The sequence below is a fragment of the Passer montanus genome, unplaced genomic scaffold, assembly GCF_014805655.1.
Source record: "Passer montanus isolate IOZ18808 unplaced genomic scaffold, ASM1480565v1 scaffold153, whole genome shotgun sequence".
NCBI classification, from domain to species: Eukaryota; Metazoa; Chordata; class Aves; order Passeriformes; family Passeridae; genus Passer; species Passer montanus.
Window position 1 is genome coordinate 361,861 of NW_024362385.1, and position 17,420 is coordinate 379,280.

Sequence of the window (17,420 nt, forward strand, 5' to 3'; positions counted from 1 at the left end):
AGCAGTGATATGATCATAAAGCATGAGGTTACTTCAGGAGGCTGCAATCTGTCTGTGGAGTGTCTCAAGGCATGACTGTACAAAGTGGGAAGCAACCCAGTGGAAATGCAGCGTTCACCCTTGCTGTGAGTGGGACACTGGAGAGACCTCCTGGGCTTCTTCCAGTGTGGATATGGTTGTAAGTGGGATCCTGCTATGGTAAGCAGAAAGCTTTTAATTTACCTACTGTATGGAAACATAAAAGACTGAGCTCCTCACCCTTGCTAGGAGCACTGACATGAAGAACAAAGCTTTGGTCCTGAGCGACTGGCGAGGGTGGCAGCGCTGCCTGAGGAGCAGCTCAGTTTCCACTACCGCTTCCACTTCCCTGCGTTCCGCTGGTTGAAAGCCTGTTGTCCTTTACTGCCATCTCCTGGGAAAAAACACAGAGATTTCCAGCCTCAGCCTGCGCCATTGTTCTGCCCCAGGGATTTCCTGCCTTTCCCTAGGCTGTCCTCCCTGTTTGTTCAGAGCCATCCCCAGGATGCAGAGTCTCAGCAGTGTAACGTGCACCTCTGTACACCGGTGTTTCCTACCCAGTGGAATCCTGAGCCTCCTCTGTCCAAGTGTTTCAAATGTAAAGCCATAGGAATATTGTTCTTGTGTCAGGTATTTTTTCCTTCAACACTTAAAAAATGTATTGCACGTTGCCCCAAAGTTCTTGCTGCTTCTCAAAAACATTCCTTAAGGAAGATTCACTGAAGGTGAGGGAATGAGCCATGGCCACTTCTTGTTTCTAAATCTCATCTTTTTCTGGAGAGATGACAGCTGCCTACAACAGGATGTGTAATTTTGAACTGGAGGTTGGCAGACTGGAATGACACCCCCCCCCCGAGTGCCTCGGACCTCAGCTCCAGCAAACTACGTGTAGTTGCCTCCTCATACTTTCTGCATTTCCCTGTTTCTGCTTCCTGTAAAGGACTCCTTGCTCCTTCCTTTCCTTGGACACTGAACTAGCATCAGATTGTTTTTTCAGCTGCGCCTGAATTAGGGTGGGGACCTTCCTGTCCTTGGTGAATCCCATCCTGCCCCTGATGGCTGATAAACCAGAGCTGCAGAAGTGTTAATGTTTGTGCTGCAGAACAAATGCCCTGCTCCCCTCAAAGCCTCTCCTTTTGTTCTTACCTGCTCTCCCAGGTGACACACAGCTCTGCTCTGACTCTTCAGACACCTGTAGCTGCCGATGGATGTTATATTCAGATGGAAAATAGCATTTACAGAACACTGGGAGATCAAGAGCCTCTGATAATTTAATAATTATCAATTAATACTGGGCCAAACATTTGCCAGGAAAAACAATTTTTGTGCTGTCCTGGTGCATTTAGAGAGACTAAAGTTTAGCTTTTGACATGAAGAAAAAGAGGATTGTCAGTTCATCTTCCTATATGTCTGGAATGACAGCTGATAACTACCAAAGTAGCTGATCAACCCACCTGGGTTTTGGGTATAAATAATTCTCTGTAGAGGAAAAACGTCATCAAAACGAGAGATCCTTTTATTTCTTTGCCTTGACTCCATTAAAAGGCATCTATCATTAATGACTCTATTTATGACTCTATCATCACCAATTACTCGCCTGAGATTTTTCCACACATTAATTTCAACGAGCTCATTTCTAGTGCATGACTCACTGAACTCTAATATCCTTCAAGATTTTAAGAGGAAACAGCAATGCTATTATCCTCCCCTCCTCTCTGTGAAGGTATTTTTTGAAATTATTGTCTGTTCCAACTTTGGAAAAAGGATATAATTTGTGTGTGTGTGAGTATAATGTGATTTTTATCATATCTTGTTGAAATCAGCATACTTGACCATGTTATCTCCTCATCCCTGCCTTTTGCTGAATTATCGGATAGTCGCTGAAAAAATAATTGCCGTATCCCTGGTGTGTGTGTGTTTAATTCCTTTACTGAGACAAGCCCAGGCTACATTTAGCTCCATACTAACACAATGACACCTAATTGAGGCCAGCATTTTGCTGTCTTTGTCACTGTTTTGTTTTTCATAATGTCCATCCAAACCTCTCCCCTCAATGTGGTAATATATACCTTTCCAAAGTACAGCACTGTGTACATATTGAAGACCTAGAAGATCCACAGCTGCTGGTCTTTTTTTTTAGTGGAAACAAGTAAAATTGTTCAACTCTTTCTTCGTAATTTATCTTAGGTCTCTGATTGAGCTGCTGCTACAAGAGTGTTGAGGTTTGTCTCTAGAATTATCTTGAATTGCCCACTACATCTGAAAGTAGATATGCCTTTTATATTCTCCATAAAATGTTTTCTACCTGAAAATTTGTCCTGTGCTACTGAGTTAACACCAGGCTTTTTAAAGATATGTCAGCATCATCCACTTTCATGACTGAGGGAGCCCAGCCCCAGTTTGCTGCAAGGCTGACACTGTGAATTTTTCATATGATCAGACAGATTTTAAGGAAACCTGGAACAAGACCCTGGTGCAGAAAATTTCAACACAACTGTCCTGAACTTTGATTGTGTTATCAGCAATTGAAAACATGGTCATTTGCTTTTAAGGACAGGAATACTGTGCCTGCTTTGGCTACAACAAATACAACTCTGTCACACAAGAGGCTGTGTTTGGATTGCAACAAAACCAGTACCTATTTTGTCTGAGTGGCTCTATTCACCTTGCTTAACAGTACAAGGAGCTGATGGCTCCTAGGTAAGCACCAGTGTGCCTGGGATGGAGGCTGAAAAAAACCTGCTGGTCAGAGTGTTTACTGGAGGCTGTTTGGGAGATACCTGGTGCATGGGTGAAGAGGGCTTTCCTCAAAGCCTGCTGACTCAGACCTGAAACATTTAGCCACAATTGTGCTGTCCGCAGCTATTTCTGATATTATGTTCTGTGTTTCATAGCAGTAGAAAAGAGATTATATAGATGCTGCTGCCTTCTATTATTTCTTTAAGCTCCTTCTCACGATACTCTTCAAGAAGAGTTAGGCCTGAATGTAACAGAAGGGCTGGTCTAAATAAAATCTCCTTAGGCTCCTTAGGTCAGTAGATCTAGGGAATGAAAACTTAAGGTCCTTCTTGGATTCTGAAATATTTTTTCTCTAAATTAACACCCAAATGTTAGCCAATGTGAGTTATTTCTGAATTCAGTCATCAAGTCCTTTGAACTAGAGAATCTGTTTCTTTACATCACTGTGCTGCCCATAATGTGCTGCTAGGAAGGAGCTGTAGCTTCTCACAACCATCAAGGTCTCTACTTCTCCAAATTCGCATGCTGGCAGAGTATATACGTGCACCAGACCTATTTTCCTTGGCACCCAGAAGAAGCAAGCAAGCAGTAAAACACCAATTAATTATTTTTTTTTTCCAGAAAAAACTCTCAAAATTCTGTTAAATTTTGTTATTTTGTTGCTAAACAGAAGTTCGAACAGCAAAATCATTCTGCACTTTGCAGTTTGCACAGCGGAGAATATTGTGCTCAAGAAACCACAGGAGTTAGTTATTCATTTTTGCCTTAAGCTCATGAAAATAAGCATTAATATCTGTCAGGAGTGGACAGCATTAATAGTAGTTTGTTTGGTTTCTTTCATTTATTTCATGTGATGCACTGCTTTCCTAGTTAAATTCTAAAACCAGTTTTTGTTTTTCTCTCTTTAGTACTTTTGTTAGTATGTTTTGGTTCCTGCTTGCAAGCACTGCTTATCAGACATTAGACAGTTGCTGCAGTTTTGTTGAACATTTGCTAACACATAAGATGCCTGGTTCCCATTATAGCATTTTTCTGCTTGTGTGGGTGCAGGTGCAGATTAAAGACCTCTGTGTGAATTCAATTAAATTTAACAAAATATAGACTCCATGTTAAATCAGAAGATTAATGGCTACCAAAGAGTGAAAGGGCTCTCAGTCTGCTCAGCAGGGTTGGCTCCCCTCTTGTGTCTGTGGAGGACTCATAAAGGCAATAACAAGTAATTATTTTTGACTCAGTGGGTCAATGATTTGAAGGTGATGGGGCAGGTCTGGTTCTACCAGACCAAGCAGTTTAACACTTATGATTTACCTGGAGCAATGTGGGGATCCCAGGGATATGGAGGACAGGGTGTCCCAGTAAAGTAGCATAAGAAGGGATTTCAAGTGACATGGAAAGTGAGCAGGCAGCAGGCTGTCTCTGCACATCCCCCACACAATCCAACAGCAGCACAAGGCTCTGCTGATCAATACTTAATCTCCAGAACTGAGCTTGTTCAGGGGGAAAATTCAAAATAAACATAAGTTCTGTTTATCTTTCATGTTGCGGTGTACTTGTAGAAAGACAAAGGTCCCAAAACCCATGACTGGAATCAGGGCATGGTTTAAACAGCAAAGTGCTGAACAAGAAGGCAAAGGCCCTCTTGTCTTTTTGTCTTTGTTCCTCCTTCTTGTCTTTTTACAAAGCTAATGTTGCCAGGGACCTTTACCCCAACGTCAATTAGTAAAATGTGAATAACAAGGAGCAACTACCCAAAATGGCTGAGAGACCACAAAAGTAATTCAGAGCATTCCTGATGAAGAATGCACACACTTCTGTACCACACCTACTCAGGTGGACTGTTGGTATCCCAGCAGTGCTGCCAGCACCTCTCATCTGAAAGAAGCAGCCAAAGACATCTGCAACAAAACCAGGTTTAAGTCCCTTCTCTGTGCTCAGGCAGCTGTCTGTCTCTTTGGCACTATTTGTGTCATGATTTCCTGCTCACAGTCATATCCCAGTCCTTTTAATTAAGGACTCCTCTGTGGACTCCCTTCTTGCCCATGAGGAAGATCAGGTTTTGGGGTCATGCCAATAGGGAGAGATCTGCTGTCACTGCCTTTGCTTCTGTCATCCATCACATTGTCTTCATCCACCAGCAGGTTTTCACAAATCCCAAAATACTTTTTACAATCTGTGGTGATTCCCACTCACAGGAAAAATTTCCGATCCTGGTCTGTGATTCTTGAGATCAGTGTGAGGAGCTTGATTGCTCACTCGTATCTCTTATCAAAAAATTTTACAATAGCCTCATTTTCAATGTCCCTCTCCACCAGGATGTTGCTGATGGAGTACTTCCATTGTTGCTGGGCTGTCTCAATCTTCCCCAGAAATGCCCAACACTGAGTTTCCCCATCTTCTGCATTCTGGGACTTTGCTCTCAGCACACTTATCATAAAAATTTCAGTTTGTGAGTTTGGCCATCACATCCCAAAGCTCTTACTTTGCCTGTGAGACCAGACCTGTAGCAACAGTGACATTTGCCACTCCAGCCTGTCCTATTTGCCTTGCAGCTGGGTATCCCACAAAGCAACTTCCCTGAGACCCTGCCAGCAAACAGGAAGCTCTCAGAAGGGGTCTCGCAGTTTGGTACCAGGCAGCTGGGGTGTGTAGATGTCCCAAGGTGGTCGAGCAGCACTGGACACCCCATTTGCTGCCCTCCACGCCTCCATCCACCTGTTCCCCTCTTCTCCGAGCCAAACCCAACGCATGGATTTGACGCACTTGTGTATTCCCATAAAGACCACACTTCCTGTAACGCTGCTTTCACTAAAAGCCCGGGTATCAGACGGAACACATCATTCACCGGTACTTTGCCAAGCCGGGCGCTCAGCCGTGTATTTTCCCCGCTGCGCCGCCCCCTTTCTCGCACAGAAGGTCGCGGCTCCGCGCTGCGCCCGACCTGCAGCAGCGCCGGGGCGGGTGGCAGCCCCCGCTGGCCAGAGCCGGGGCCGGGGCCGGGGCCGTGTGAGGGGCCCGGGCTGGGCCGCCCCCGTTCCCGTCCACGGCCGCTTCGGGCGCGCAGCGGGGCCGAGTCTCCATGAGCGGCCTGTGGGGCGCAGCAGGCCCGGCGCGGCAGGGCTGGCTCTGGGGGGCGGCGGCGCTGCTGGCGCTGGGCGCCCTGCTCGGGGCCTGGCGCTGGGCCGTCCCGCGCCGCCACCGCCGCCTGCAGCGGGTCGGGACGGTGCTCAGACTCTTCGTGTACCCGGTGAAGTCGTGCCGGGGGGTGTCGGTGCGGCGGGCGCAGGTGACGCCGATGGGCCTTCGCAGCGGGGAGCTGCGGGACAGGTAGGCCGGCCGGGGCCTGGGGCCTCCGCCTGGCGCCGCGGCTGTCGGGTGTTTGTTTTCCTGAGGGCCTGGGAAGGAGCACCTGCCCCGCGGGTGCTGCCGAGCCCCGCATTAACTCTGGGGCTCTTTGTGCCCCGTCCCGCCGCAGGTTCTGGCTCGTGATCAGGGAGGACGGGCACATGGTGACAGCTCGCCAGGAGCCGCGGCTCGTCCTTATTTCTACCAACTGTGAAAACGGGAACTTGATCTTGGAGGCCGGGGACATGGAGAAGATAAGCGTGCCCGTAAAGCTCTCCAAGAAAAATCCCGTCCGCAACTGCAGGTACTGAAGAAGAGTTTTTGTTTCCCCCTTCCCTCTCTCTCAGTGCTGTCATTCTCATGTGCTTTTCTTTTCAGGATTGTGTATGTAATATGAAATGCTTTGCATTTTCTTATGCAGAAATTAGAGTGTAAAAGTTTAGTACCTCTATGCCTTTTCTGTGTGGGTATTTCTCACTGTCTGCTTAAGATAGATAGACTTCAAACCAGAGTCTGTACTGACAAGACAAGGCACAGTGGTGTTAGTAGGTTTAGATTAGCTATTAGGAAGAAATTCTTCACTGTGTGGGTGGTGAGGCACTGGCACAGGTTGCTCAGAGGAGGTGTGGATGCCCCATCCCTAGAAGTGTTCAAAGTCAGCTTGGATGGGGCCCTTGGTCTAGTAGAAGGTGCCTCAGCTTATGCTAGGGGAGTTGTCCTAGGTGGTCTTTAAGGTTGCTTCTAATCCAGACTGTTCTGTAATTCTGTGAAATTCTCTGCCATATGTTACACAGGAGGCCAGGAATGGTTGTCATAACAAAAGCACTTTAAACTGCTAAACACTGATAAAAACAAATCTTTGGAAAAGATGACACAGTATCAAAGACCATGGGTTACACATCTGCCAAATGAACTGTGATCTTCTGTCTGCATGGAACATTGTGTTTGCTTATTTGTTTTTACTGCTAGTGTTTTTGCTCTTGCTTGGGTGAGCAGTTGCATCTCAGAGGCTCCATCATGCACTTTGGTATTTCTTGAACACAACTACTATGTGCATCAGCATTTCTGCCTGCACACTGGCCATTCAGAGCTGGTGAGATGTTAGAGTTTAGACTCCCTGGCCCCTGTCTTCACCATTTAACTGAGGTGCCTCAGTTGAAAACTTGGTAGTCCAAGGCTCACCCTGAGGTCACAAGGCAAAGACTGCCATCCCAAGGACTTAGTGCATTCCCTGTTAGGTGCTACCCCAAAGGAGTTTCAGGTGGATGGGTTACAAACAATGATTTAGCTTTGTGCTGAGAGTTTTGTTGTGTGACTGCAGGCCTAGTTATTTTATCTATGTATAAAAATCCATGCTGGAAAACTGCCAGCAGGAAGAGGAAAACCTTTTTTCTGCTAAAATGTCAATTAATACATAAGTGTTTAGGAACTGTAAGTGGTGTAAGGCCCTACAAAGATACTGTGAGTGTTTGTTCTTTGGATAGCAGAGATGGTTAATGTACCAACTGCTGTAATAGTAACTAAGAGTGCTGGTAAGGAACTGTATTTTCTTGCTTTTATCATAAGTCCATTGCTGTGGAAAGCTTTGATCAGCATAGCTCAGTATCTCTGTTTATACAAGGCAGATGCAAGTTCCAAATGGTAGCATTTCTCCTAGAGAAATAGAACAGGCTTTTACAAACCTGTGCATAATGCCTGTGTGTTATCCAATGGCACATGCACTGCAAAACAATGCAGTTTGCGAGATGTCATTTTTCTAAAATTTGTTGTGTCACTAAAAGAATATTTAAATAGCCTAATACATTGCAGTAATGAAAAGTTAGCTTGGATTTCTTGGATTTTTCAGTTTTAGAGCTCAGTGATATGTTCTTCTTATGGTTTTTTTTCCCTTTCTTTGCCTTAATAAATTTGCCTTCAGATGGGTGCTCATGGGAGCTCATGCCCTGTAAGCTGGAGCTAAAGCAGTGCCTTAGAGCCTCTGCCTGCATTCAGCTGTGCATGTGCTGATCTTGAAAACTACTAAGTCTACTTGTAAATTTTATATAGGTATTTAAAAATCCTGTGCTTGGGAGAGTCAAATATAGGACCAAAGCCATTGTATAGGTATGTTTTCTGCTTGTGCAGATGCTAGAGTGCTTCCCTCTGGCTAAGAAACCTCATGCTCTTCATCTGTGCCTTTGTCAGTGTGCTTTGTAACGCTTAAATTGTATGATCTATTCCCATGGATCTCTGCAGCACTGAGTGCTTAGGATAGATCCACTTCCTGAGTGGAAAGCAGTAGTGTCGGAAGCTGTAAAAGCCTTGCCTCTGTTGTCCTGCCAATCAGAAAGCACGCAGAACTATGGGATGGAGGGAGGAGAAAGGCAGTTGAATGCTGTCTGAAGCAATGACCTTTAAGTCATTGCTATTTCACAGGGTAGACACAGGAATCCCAGCAAATGGAGCAGGGATATTGCTGCCAGCACCCTAATGATCACTCCCCCACATGAATAAAGAAGGGCTCCTAGGAGCTGGGCTCACTTTAGATGACCTGCATGGGCATCTCAATGCTTCAAGCTGCCCAGGATTTGATTGCAGATAGGAAACTGCAGCACATTTGGGTCAAAATGGCTACTTTGAAAAGTGTAAAAAAACTACTTATGACTGGTGTTAAAGTTTACTGAAAGGTTGAATCAAGGTTTAGCTGTTCTTGCCAGGAAAATGGTCCTTACATAAACTTATTTGTATTCTACTGGCAATGGATTTTTGTGCCCCATGGACTTTGTTTCCAGTACAAATCTTCAACCTCCTTTAAGATACTGAGCTATTTTGTATGTGAAGTCTGAGCTGAAGAGTCTCACTCATCTCTGGCTAAAGTTTGACAGAATTAAAATCCGAAGGAAAATTTCCTTAACAATTAGGGACACTTTTAATTAATAACATTTATACATATCAGTTGTGGTAACTAATCACATAATTTCAAACTATCATTCATTTTCTGAAATAAGTTACCTCTCAGTTGATTTCTCAGTAGAAATCATTTGCTGCAGCAGTCATGTGCAAATGCAAGAGCAGGCCCCTTTTACCTCAAAGTAGGGCGAGCAGGTTGGTTTGTTACTGTCACTGATGGGGCAGTCAGGTCTGGGCACATTAACACTATTTCAGTCCTCATTCTTTCACCAGCTGATACTGTCTGGTCATGTCCATGTTCCTTAGCTTTCAAAACACAGTGGCTACAAGGAGATTGCCCTTTGTGAATGATTCATTTTCTGTATATTGCTACCACTATTAAAACATGTTTCTTACCTTTGAATAAGAAGCTTCATTGAACCTTCATGTTTCCAGCTAACTTGCTGATGTGTTATGACTCTCCAGGGTGTTTGGACAGGATATCCAAGGCAGAGACTGTGGTGATGAAGTGGCTCAGTGGATCACCACCTTCCTGAACTCAGAGCCCTGTCGACTGGTGCACTTTGAGCCCTCCATGGTGCCAAGAAAGTCAAAGGACACAATAGCCCTTTTCCGAAACACAGATGAGGTAAATGAGCACTTTCTCTCAGAAGTATGTTCTTTGAACTGTTTCCACACACCCACCAGAAACTGCCGCTTCCATCTTTGGTGATTGAGCCTAATTTAGCAAGGTGTGTAGTTGTGTAATCAAACCATGTGAATATTCTTTTCTGTAAAGAGGTGACTTGCTTAATTTTTACTTCAAATTGATTTTAAACTATTGACCATTCACATCTAAAGAGTCTGAAACTGATACTTGAAGAGGAACTATTACATTGCAGAATACAATACCCTTTTGTGTCTCAGTGAATAGAAAAAAATTACATCTTTAATGATGTTTTGATGGTGTAATCTGTGTTGCATAGAAAGATTCCACTCCCTATCCCTTGTTAGGTCTGGGATAGGGACTGATACAAGTTGTGTTACATTGTATTTTTGTTCAAAGGAATGATGTTTGAACAGGCTGGTTACAGTTGTGGGCCTAGGAATTAAAATTCAAAGGAAGTTTCAGAGGTTTTATCTCTTTCTCTGGAAGAGGCTTGAAGGTATGATATTAGAGAAATGTCATGGAAAGGAGATGCTCTGCTCAGACATCCTTATATCATTTTAGCCACTACTGCCCTTCTTTTTTCTGAACAGTTCTCCCAGGTGAAGATATAAGAGGTTTTTAAACAAATTGAAATTGTGAGTACCTTGCTTTAGTGATGTTATTATTTGTAGGGCATCAGTGTTTTGCTTGTTGTTGCACAAAGAGAAGAAGGTATATTCAATTATAGACTTCTATAGATATGAATTTGTTATATAAAGGCATTGAGACCAATACAGACACAATGTTTCAGCAAAAGAGATGTCAGATTCGGAGGGGTGATGTTCTGGAATCATAGCAAGAAAGAAAAGGCAGAATTTTTGCATAGTAACTTCAATGCTCATTGTCTTGTGGTTGAAAGGCATGTACAAGAATGGAGTAAGAATAATATAAGAGAAAGGCAGGAGGCTTATATACTAAAATTCTTACCAAAATGTCTTTTTTTGTTTCTGCCCCCAGCTGTGTGGAACTCCACTTCTTGGAGGTTTACAGGTTTTAAAATACTGTTAATTTGCCTTATTTCCTAATATGGCCCTCCCACTGCCCAGGCATCCCAGACTCATGTATGGACAGCTGTAATTGACTATGGATTGTTCTGGATGTAAAATTCCCTTTGGTGTTGTGATGAGGCAGTTTGAGCACGCAAAAAATGCCATGGTGACTGAAATAGGGAAGAGCGTGTTGTTCTCCTTGTTAACCTGCTTTCAGGAAAATCAGAACTTGAACAGAGCAGCCTAAAGGCCACTGGTTCCAACATCTGTCTTCTGCCGTGCAGTGACTTTCCTCCCATGCTCTTACATCCTTACCTTAGGATTTGGTGGTGTTTGTTTCTCTAGGTTGCCTATCCTGACTGCAGCCCAGTCTTGATCATCTCTGAAGCTTCAATGGACGATCTAAATACCAGGCTGGAGAAGAAAGCTAAGATACAGAACTTCAGGCCAAATGTTTTTGTAACAGACTGCAGTGCTTTTGAGGAGGTAAAATAACTGTCTTAAATGTCTTTTAGAAGGCTTGCTTTTGTTTCTTTGTAACTCACTTGCTTTGTGTGATGGTGCCAACAAGGGTGAGGAAAGCTGCTATTCTGTGCTTTTTACTGCTGAGTTCCGGAGAGATAAAGCTTCAGCTCACATCAGTGCATGTAGAACATTGATGGAGGTCACAGTTCTGTAAATGATTATTTCTCAAACTGAAAAAGCTCCTAAAGCCGGAATGGATTTTTATCTCCCGGGAGGATTTGCAATAGCAAGCTTGTGTAGATGAGAAGCAAAAACTTACTTGCCCTGAAAATTTCCTTTCTACAAAACTGTAGATTTACCAGAGGCCACAGATCAAGCAACCTAAAGCAAGAGCAAATTGCTTTAGGTTCAGTGCTTCAGACAAGTGTATGTTGCAGAACAGGATTCATTACTTGTGTGTCTCTTTTCAGATAGAATTATTAGTATCCTGAATTGGATAAATGCAGTGACAGTAGGGTTTTCATTATAGTACTGTAGTAACTATGTATATTTTGAAGGTGCTAGTAAAGGTGATCATCTGGAATGGTGCACCTTTTTGTGAATGACTGTGCTACTTCTGGAAAAGTAATTGCATATGCTTGTGTCTAATATGTGCCTAATGTTTACTTCCCTTAGGACACCTGGGAGGATATTCTTATTGGTGATGTGGAGATGAAAGGGACTGTGTGTTGTGGCAGGTAAACATTGGAGACCTTTATTTTACATAGGAACAAAGAGGTTTATGATAAGAAGCCCTGTGTGATTTGGCACTATCTGTCATTGCAGGTGTATTTTAACAACTGTTAATCCAGACACTGGGGTCATCGACAGGAAGGAGCCCTTGGAAACATTGAAAAGGTTATAAAAATACCAGTGTTTCTTAGACTGTTGGAGAGGATTTAGGCTAGACCCTGACAGATGTTAGACTAGTGTTTTAGAAGTGGTTTGAAGTGTGTGTGGGACATAATAATGCAGTGTGAAGGTCTGTGTGTATTGTCTTCCAGTCTACTTCTTGCAGTTCTGTGTGGTAAGGAAATTCAGGACGTTCTTTTCTTTCTTGCAAACTTCACATTCCCTGTCTCTGTCATACCTGCTGCAGTGAAAGCTTGGGGTAGCAGGTATTTAAGGTATCTAAAAGTCTAACTTTGCTTCTTTGACTTTCCTTTATAAAAAGATTTTTGTACATAATAAACATGAATGTGTGAATACAGTCAGGCTTTTTTCCCTCCATTTGAGCTGCTTGGGCCTTTTAACTAAAATATTTATTTAGTTTTTAGCCTAGTAAGATGATCAAGGCAAGGCATCATTATTTGCATGTCCTCTCTTTCATCACTGATATTTTCATGTGTAGTTTTTGCTACCACTTATTCTAAAGAAGGGCTTTCTCTTTGCAGTTATCGCTTATGTGACCCATCTGAGAAACACATTTACAAAACCAGCCCTCTCTTTGGGAAATACTTTGCTGTTGACAAAACTGGAATGATTCAAGTTGGAGACCCTGTGTACAAAGTGATCTGGGAATGAAGGAGACTTTGATCAGAAGATGCTTCTTCACTTTGATATGCAGATTGTTTTTCCATGTACACAGTCACCAGCATAACTTTTTCTTCTTCCTTGCAATATTTCTTGTGCTTTTTAAGGTGCAGGAGGTTCTTGATGCTGTGGAGTAATGTAATCTTGTGGCATACCTGTAGTAACTACATCTTTAGTTTTCCTGGAGACTGTGGTAGAAGAAACTGATCCATGACGGACTTCACAGCACTACTGTGAGCATCACACCTCCTAAAATTTTGTGTCAACTGCAATATTGGAATCCAAATTTGTGTACAAGAGTTTGCATCAAATGTTAGATACATTTGGTGCCTATAAAGAACCACAAAAACAGTCATGCCAAGAACAAATTGTATTTGTCACAGAGCTGCCTTTACAAGTAATCCTGGAATGCAGATGGCAGGGCTCTGCTTCCCTCCTTTGGTCGTCATCATCTTGCCCTGTCTTTGTCCAGAGGTAGTTTTTAGCAGTGTTTCTTTCCTTGCAATTGTTTCTTGAAGATGGCTAGTGTCTCATGAGACTGGAGCAATATCAGAAGGAGGATTGTGAGCTGACTAAATAGTCAGGTCTAGAGGTGGGGGTGCCAGGTAATGATGTATAAGGCTTGTTTAGTTTGTGACTTTGCTTAACAGTTTGAACTGTCAATTTTTTATCCTGTTAACAATACCGTAGCAGTGAGGCTATAGAGCAGTGATGCCTTTGCTAACATAACAGTAGAATTTCCAGTTTGACTAAAAGTTCACTGTGTCAGAGATTTCATGGGCATTGGAGGGAAAGAAAAGCTGTAGGGAGTGATCTGATGTTGAGCCTACTCTGTTCAAGCTGCTGTCCAGGCCAATATTGTAGGGCTCATGCACAGCTCCTCTCTGGCTCAGTGAATCCCTTTATGTGGACAGTTAGGCTGCTAAGCAGATGTTTGGGAAGCTGCAGTTTGAGCATGTTAATGCCCTTACTGGTTCTGGATTTAAATCTCTGGTTGTCCCCAGTCCAGCTCCAATCTAACCAAAATGTCAGCTGTTTGTAGGAAGCCGATAATTATATTTTCTACTGCATAAAACAAATAAGGGAGAAAACTAGTTGAATTACAGCAATGTTATCTTTTCTTTAAATGTTACATGATTTTTTTTCTAAATAGCCTCCAGGACAAAAGCCAGCCATCTTTCGAATGCTTGTCTACTTGTTTCTTTTTTATGGATTACCATATTTGAAAAGAGTGTTGCCCTAGCCTAAAAGTGGAGTCAAATTAAGTGTAAAGAAGGACAAATATGATGCTATCTGATGTTTAGATTCTTCATTTTCTGTTGTAAGTATGAAAAGGGAATTTCAGTGCATGTTCACAACTCAGACCGTAAAATGAAGAGCTGTTGAGCCTTGAGATAGTGCAGGTGGATGGATGTACGTGGCAAGCCTGAAGCAGTCATGTCAGAGAGATAGTTTTCTATTATTTGTGAACTCAGAGTTGCTCTGAATGCCATTTTGTCAGCAGAGGTGCTCTGTAAGTGTTAAGTTTTCCTGGGACAGACAGGTGTCCAGTTTAAAGTGCATGTTGCATATTTGTGTATTGTTATGCCTGATGCAGCAGCTAGTGGGAAGAAGTGAGAGAAACAGCATCTTTTAAAAAGAAAAAGAATTCAGAGGTTCACTCTTAAAAAGCACGTGTTGGAAGTGCTTAGTGTTAGAAGCTGAAAGCTTGTGGAATTCCTAATAGAATCATTAAGCACAGGCAGCCTGCTGGCCTACCAAAGCAATTAGTGAAGAGTGTGTCTCTTCAATGAGTCACATAAGTGGAAGGAAAAAGAGCTGATTTTTTTGCTTCTGTTTTTCCACTGTTGTTCTAGCAGCACATCATCATTTACATAACACAAATTGTGTGGTATAGATTCCATTGCCCCTCATTAGGCTGCTGTCAATTGGGCTGATTTGGAAATGGGGCTGTCTTTGCAAGAAGAAACTGCCATCTGCATCCCTGTTTGGGAGAAGCCATAGATCTAAACTCCTCATTTACTCCTGTTAAGCCTCTTAGCAGAAAATGGCTGGAATCCTAAAACTGGTCTGCATCATAGTGCAACATGCTTCACAGATTACACTTAAATCAATTATGTTGCCATTTTGTGAAGCTGTAAGCATGAGTTAGAATATTGCACTGTAGATGTCTTTGTATGACTGTTGATTTGCTGTAACTCTAGGAATTGTTTGATTTTGTTTAAGCAATTTAGAAAATTGACTGAAAATGTGTCAATCATAAGCCACTGTTTTTTAAATTGTGTACTTGAACAATTGTTAATTTTTTTTAACTCTAGAAGAAGAAAACAAAAATATAAACTTCTAATGAATCCAACTTTCTTAAGGTGTAATATTTGTTTGTGAATTTTTTTTGTTTTCTGTTTCAGCATTTAATTTTGACTACTGTTAGCAGGATCTCATAGTTAATACTGATGATTGTCTTTTTTAATCCTACCTCTGAATTCAGAAATATATGCAGTTAATCAGAGGATATGTGTAAAAGAGCAGAACCATCAGATATAGGTGGTCATCAGACTCAGTTTTGCAACTCTTATGATCTAGATAAATGTGCTGGTTTTGCATTAATTGATATTTGGTAAGGAGGGAAGAAAAAAAGAAGTTGTTTACAGACTTAACTTTTTTTTCCAGGGATGTATGAAAATAGGGGAAAATGTTTAAAAGTATGAGAGTTTACTCAAGTCAATCCATGTCATATCTCAAGAGTATAGTACCAAAACCTTTTTTACAGCATTTATTGTACCAATAGCTCTTGCAGAAGACTATGTACAAGAATGGCAGTTGTTAAAAGCAGAAAATTCTGGGTTGCTTAAGATCTGTGGTGGATACATTTTCATCCAAGAAAACCTGAGAAAGATCTGCTTCTGCATCCTGAGGAGAAAAACAGCCTTGCAAAGGCATCACTCTGCTGCTCTACAAGAAGACAAGAGATCTACGAATCTTGCCTCTACAAATGGCAAAAGTTTCAAAAAGGGCTGTCACAGGGTGTTCATTTCTGGTCTCTCCTAGCACCTTAAATTGCCTTTTTGTCTTTTAAGATCCATAAGAAATTCCCTGTGCTAGGTAGCTGCAGGGCTGCGGACTACACATGCAAAGTCCGTTTGTTTTGTGGCAGAAGATTCTAAAAAGTGATGCAGGCATAAAGCCTACACGTGTATCAGCCTTCAGCTGAAAACCAATATATTTTATTATGTAAAATATTTTCTTTTACATAATCTTCATTGTGTTAATATTAACAATCTCAACTTAGAATTTCTTAGTAATTCTTTGCAACTCAGTAAGGGTTTCACACACTGGGCCTTTTCTGTAACAAATCTGCTTACTCATCATGACCAGAGAACAGGAATGGTTGGCTAGGGAAAGGAAATGAGCAAGGCTTAGGTGTGTAGAGGGTGTGTGTTAGGGCTGGAGCTACATGAAATGGGACTGTCAACGAAGGCAAGGTGCTGGGTGCTTCCGTATTCTCCAGGTGTTTCTGTGCAGATGGACTGAGAATGAGCCCTGGTTGTGGAGTAGCATCAATTCCCACTATTCAACAATAACCTGGCCTGAGAAATGCCACTGTCCCCAGTGGGCCACAGCTCATCACATCGACTTCTGGAAATCACAGAGTGGGTCAGGCTGGAAGGGGCCACAATGGGTCATCTGGTCCAACTTCCCTGCTCAAGCAGGGTCACCCTAGAGCACAGTGCCCAGGATTGTGTCCAGATGGTTGGTGAATATCCTCAGTGAAGGAGACTCCACAGCCTCACTAGGCAGTCTGTTCCAGTGCATGGTCACTTACACACTAAAGAAGTTATTCATATTCAGGGGGAACTTCTGCGCATCAGTTGCTGCCTATTGCCTCTTGTCCTGTTGCTTGGCACCACCAAGAAGAGCCTGGATCCTTCTTCTTGATGCCCACTTTTGGGTACTTATGGACACTGATAAAATCAAACCACAGATAGTTGTAACCTGAGCTAAACATCAGGTAGAGACTATCTTCCACCTGTGCAGAACAAGGACATGGAGCAGACTGTGGTACATCACAGTGAAGAGTTTGGGTGGGAACCTCTCATTTTTGCCCTTTGTCCTTGCATTGTTATTCATGAGACATCTAGGCTGGTTGAAATTCCCCTGTCCTCCAGGAGCAGTATTGTAGAGAATTCTATCTTCTCTAGTGCACAAAATTGCTCTGACAGCTTATCACTGCTTATTTAGCAGCTGAGTGTTCTCAGTTTCTTTAGGCACTAGATAATAAGCACAGTGAAACAATTACTGTGCTTCATTGACGTGCTGATCCTCATAGCCTCTTTACTGTTGTTGAGTCCCAAAAAACAATTTCATTCACTGTTCATTGAGGTTTGTCTTCAAGAGATTATGTAGGATGACAATTCCTCAGTCATAGCAGCCACAATTACTTTTAGTAAGTCATGGACAGTTATTTTTAGCAGATCTACCTAAATCCCTTTGGTATAAGTAAAAAGTGGCAGCTAAATCTCAATTTTTTCAAGATTTCACACATAGACATGTAGGACTAAAAAAAAATAAAACAGATGGGTAAGAATGCAGTCTTCTCTGTCTGCAGAAAGCAAAGCAATAGACATTAAGTTTAGACTTGGAAAATACTTGCTTCATCTCTTCACGTAGCATGGGTCAACTTCCTGCTTCCTTTGAAAACTTGAGATTTTTGGTAAAAG

At 42.5% G+C, this 17,420-nt stretch overlaps 1 protein-coding gene across 1 annotated transcript; it reads left to right on the top strand.

Moving 5' to 3' along the window:
• Positions 1-5,599: 5,599 nt before the first annotated feature.
• MTARC2 (mitochondrial amidoxime reducing component 2) lies at positions 5,600-15,063 on the top strand. The gene is made up of 7 exons (XM_039702055.1): positions 5,600-6,081; positions 6,230-6,403; positions 9,454-9,616; positions 11,011-11,151; positions 11,806-11,867; positions 11,956-12,027; positions 12,564-15,063. Exons 1-7 carry the CDS (start codon positions 5,834-5,836, stop codon positions 12,691-12,693), a joined length of 990 nt encoding a protein of 329 aa, XP_039557989.1. The 5' UTR covers positions 5,600-5,833; the 3' UTR covers positions 12,694-15,063.
• Positions 15,064-17,420: the final 2,357 nt, after the last annotated feature.

Excerpts from the sequence above, each read along its gene's own strand:
- MTARC2 (XM_039702055.1), top strand. The coding sequence starts at position 5,834 with ATGAGCGGCCTGTGGGGCGCAGCAGGCCCGGCGCGGCAGGGCTGGCTC. Across the intron at positions 6,082-6,229 it reads AGCGGGGAGCTGCGGGACAG|GTTCTGGCTCGTGATCAGGG; the intron begins GTAGGCCGGCCG and ends GTCCCGCCGCAG. Across the intron at positions 9,617-11,010 it reads TTTTCCGAAACACAGATGAG|GTTGCCTATCCTGACTGCAG; the intron begins GTAAATGAGCAC and ends TTGTTTCTCTAG.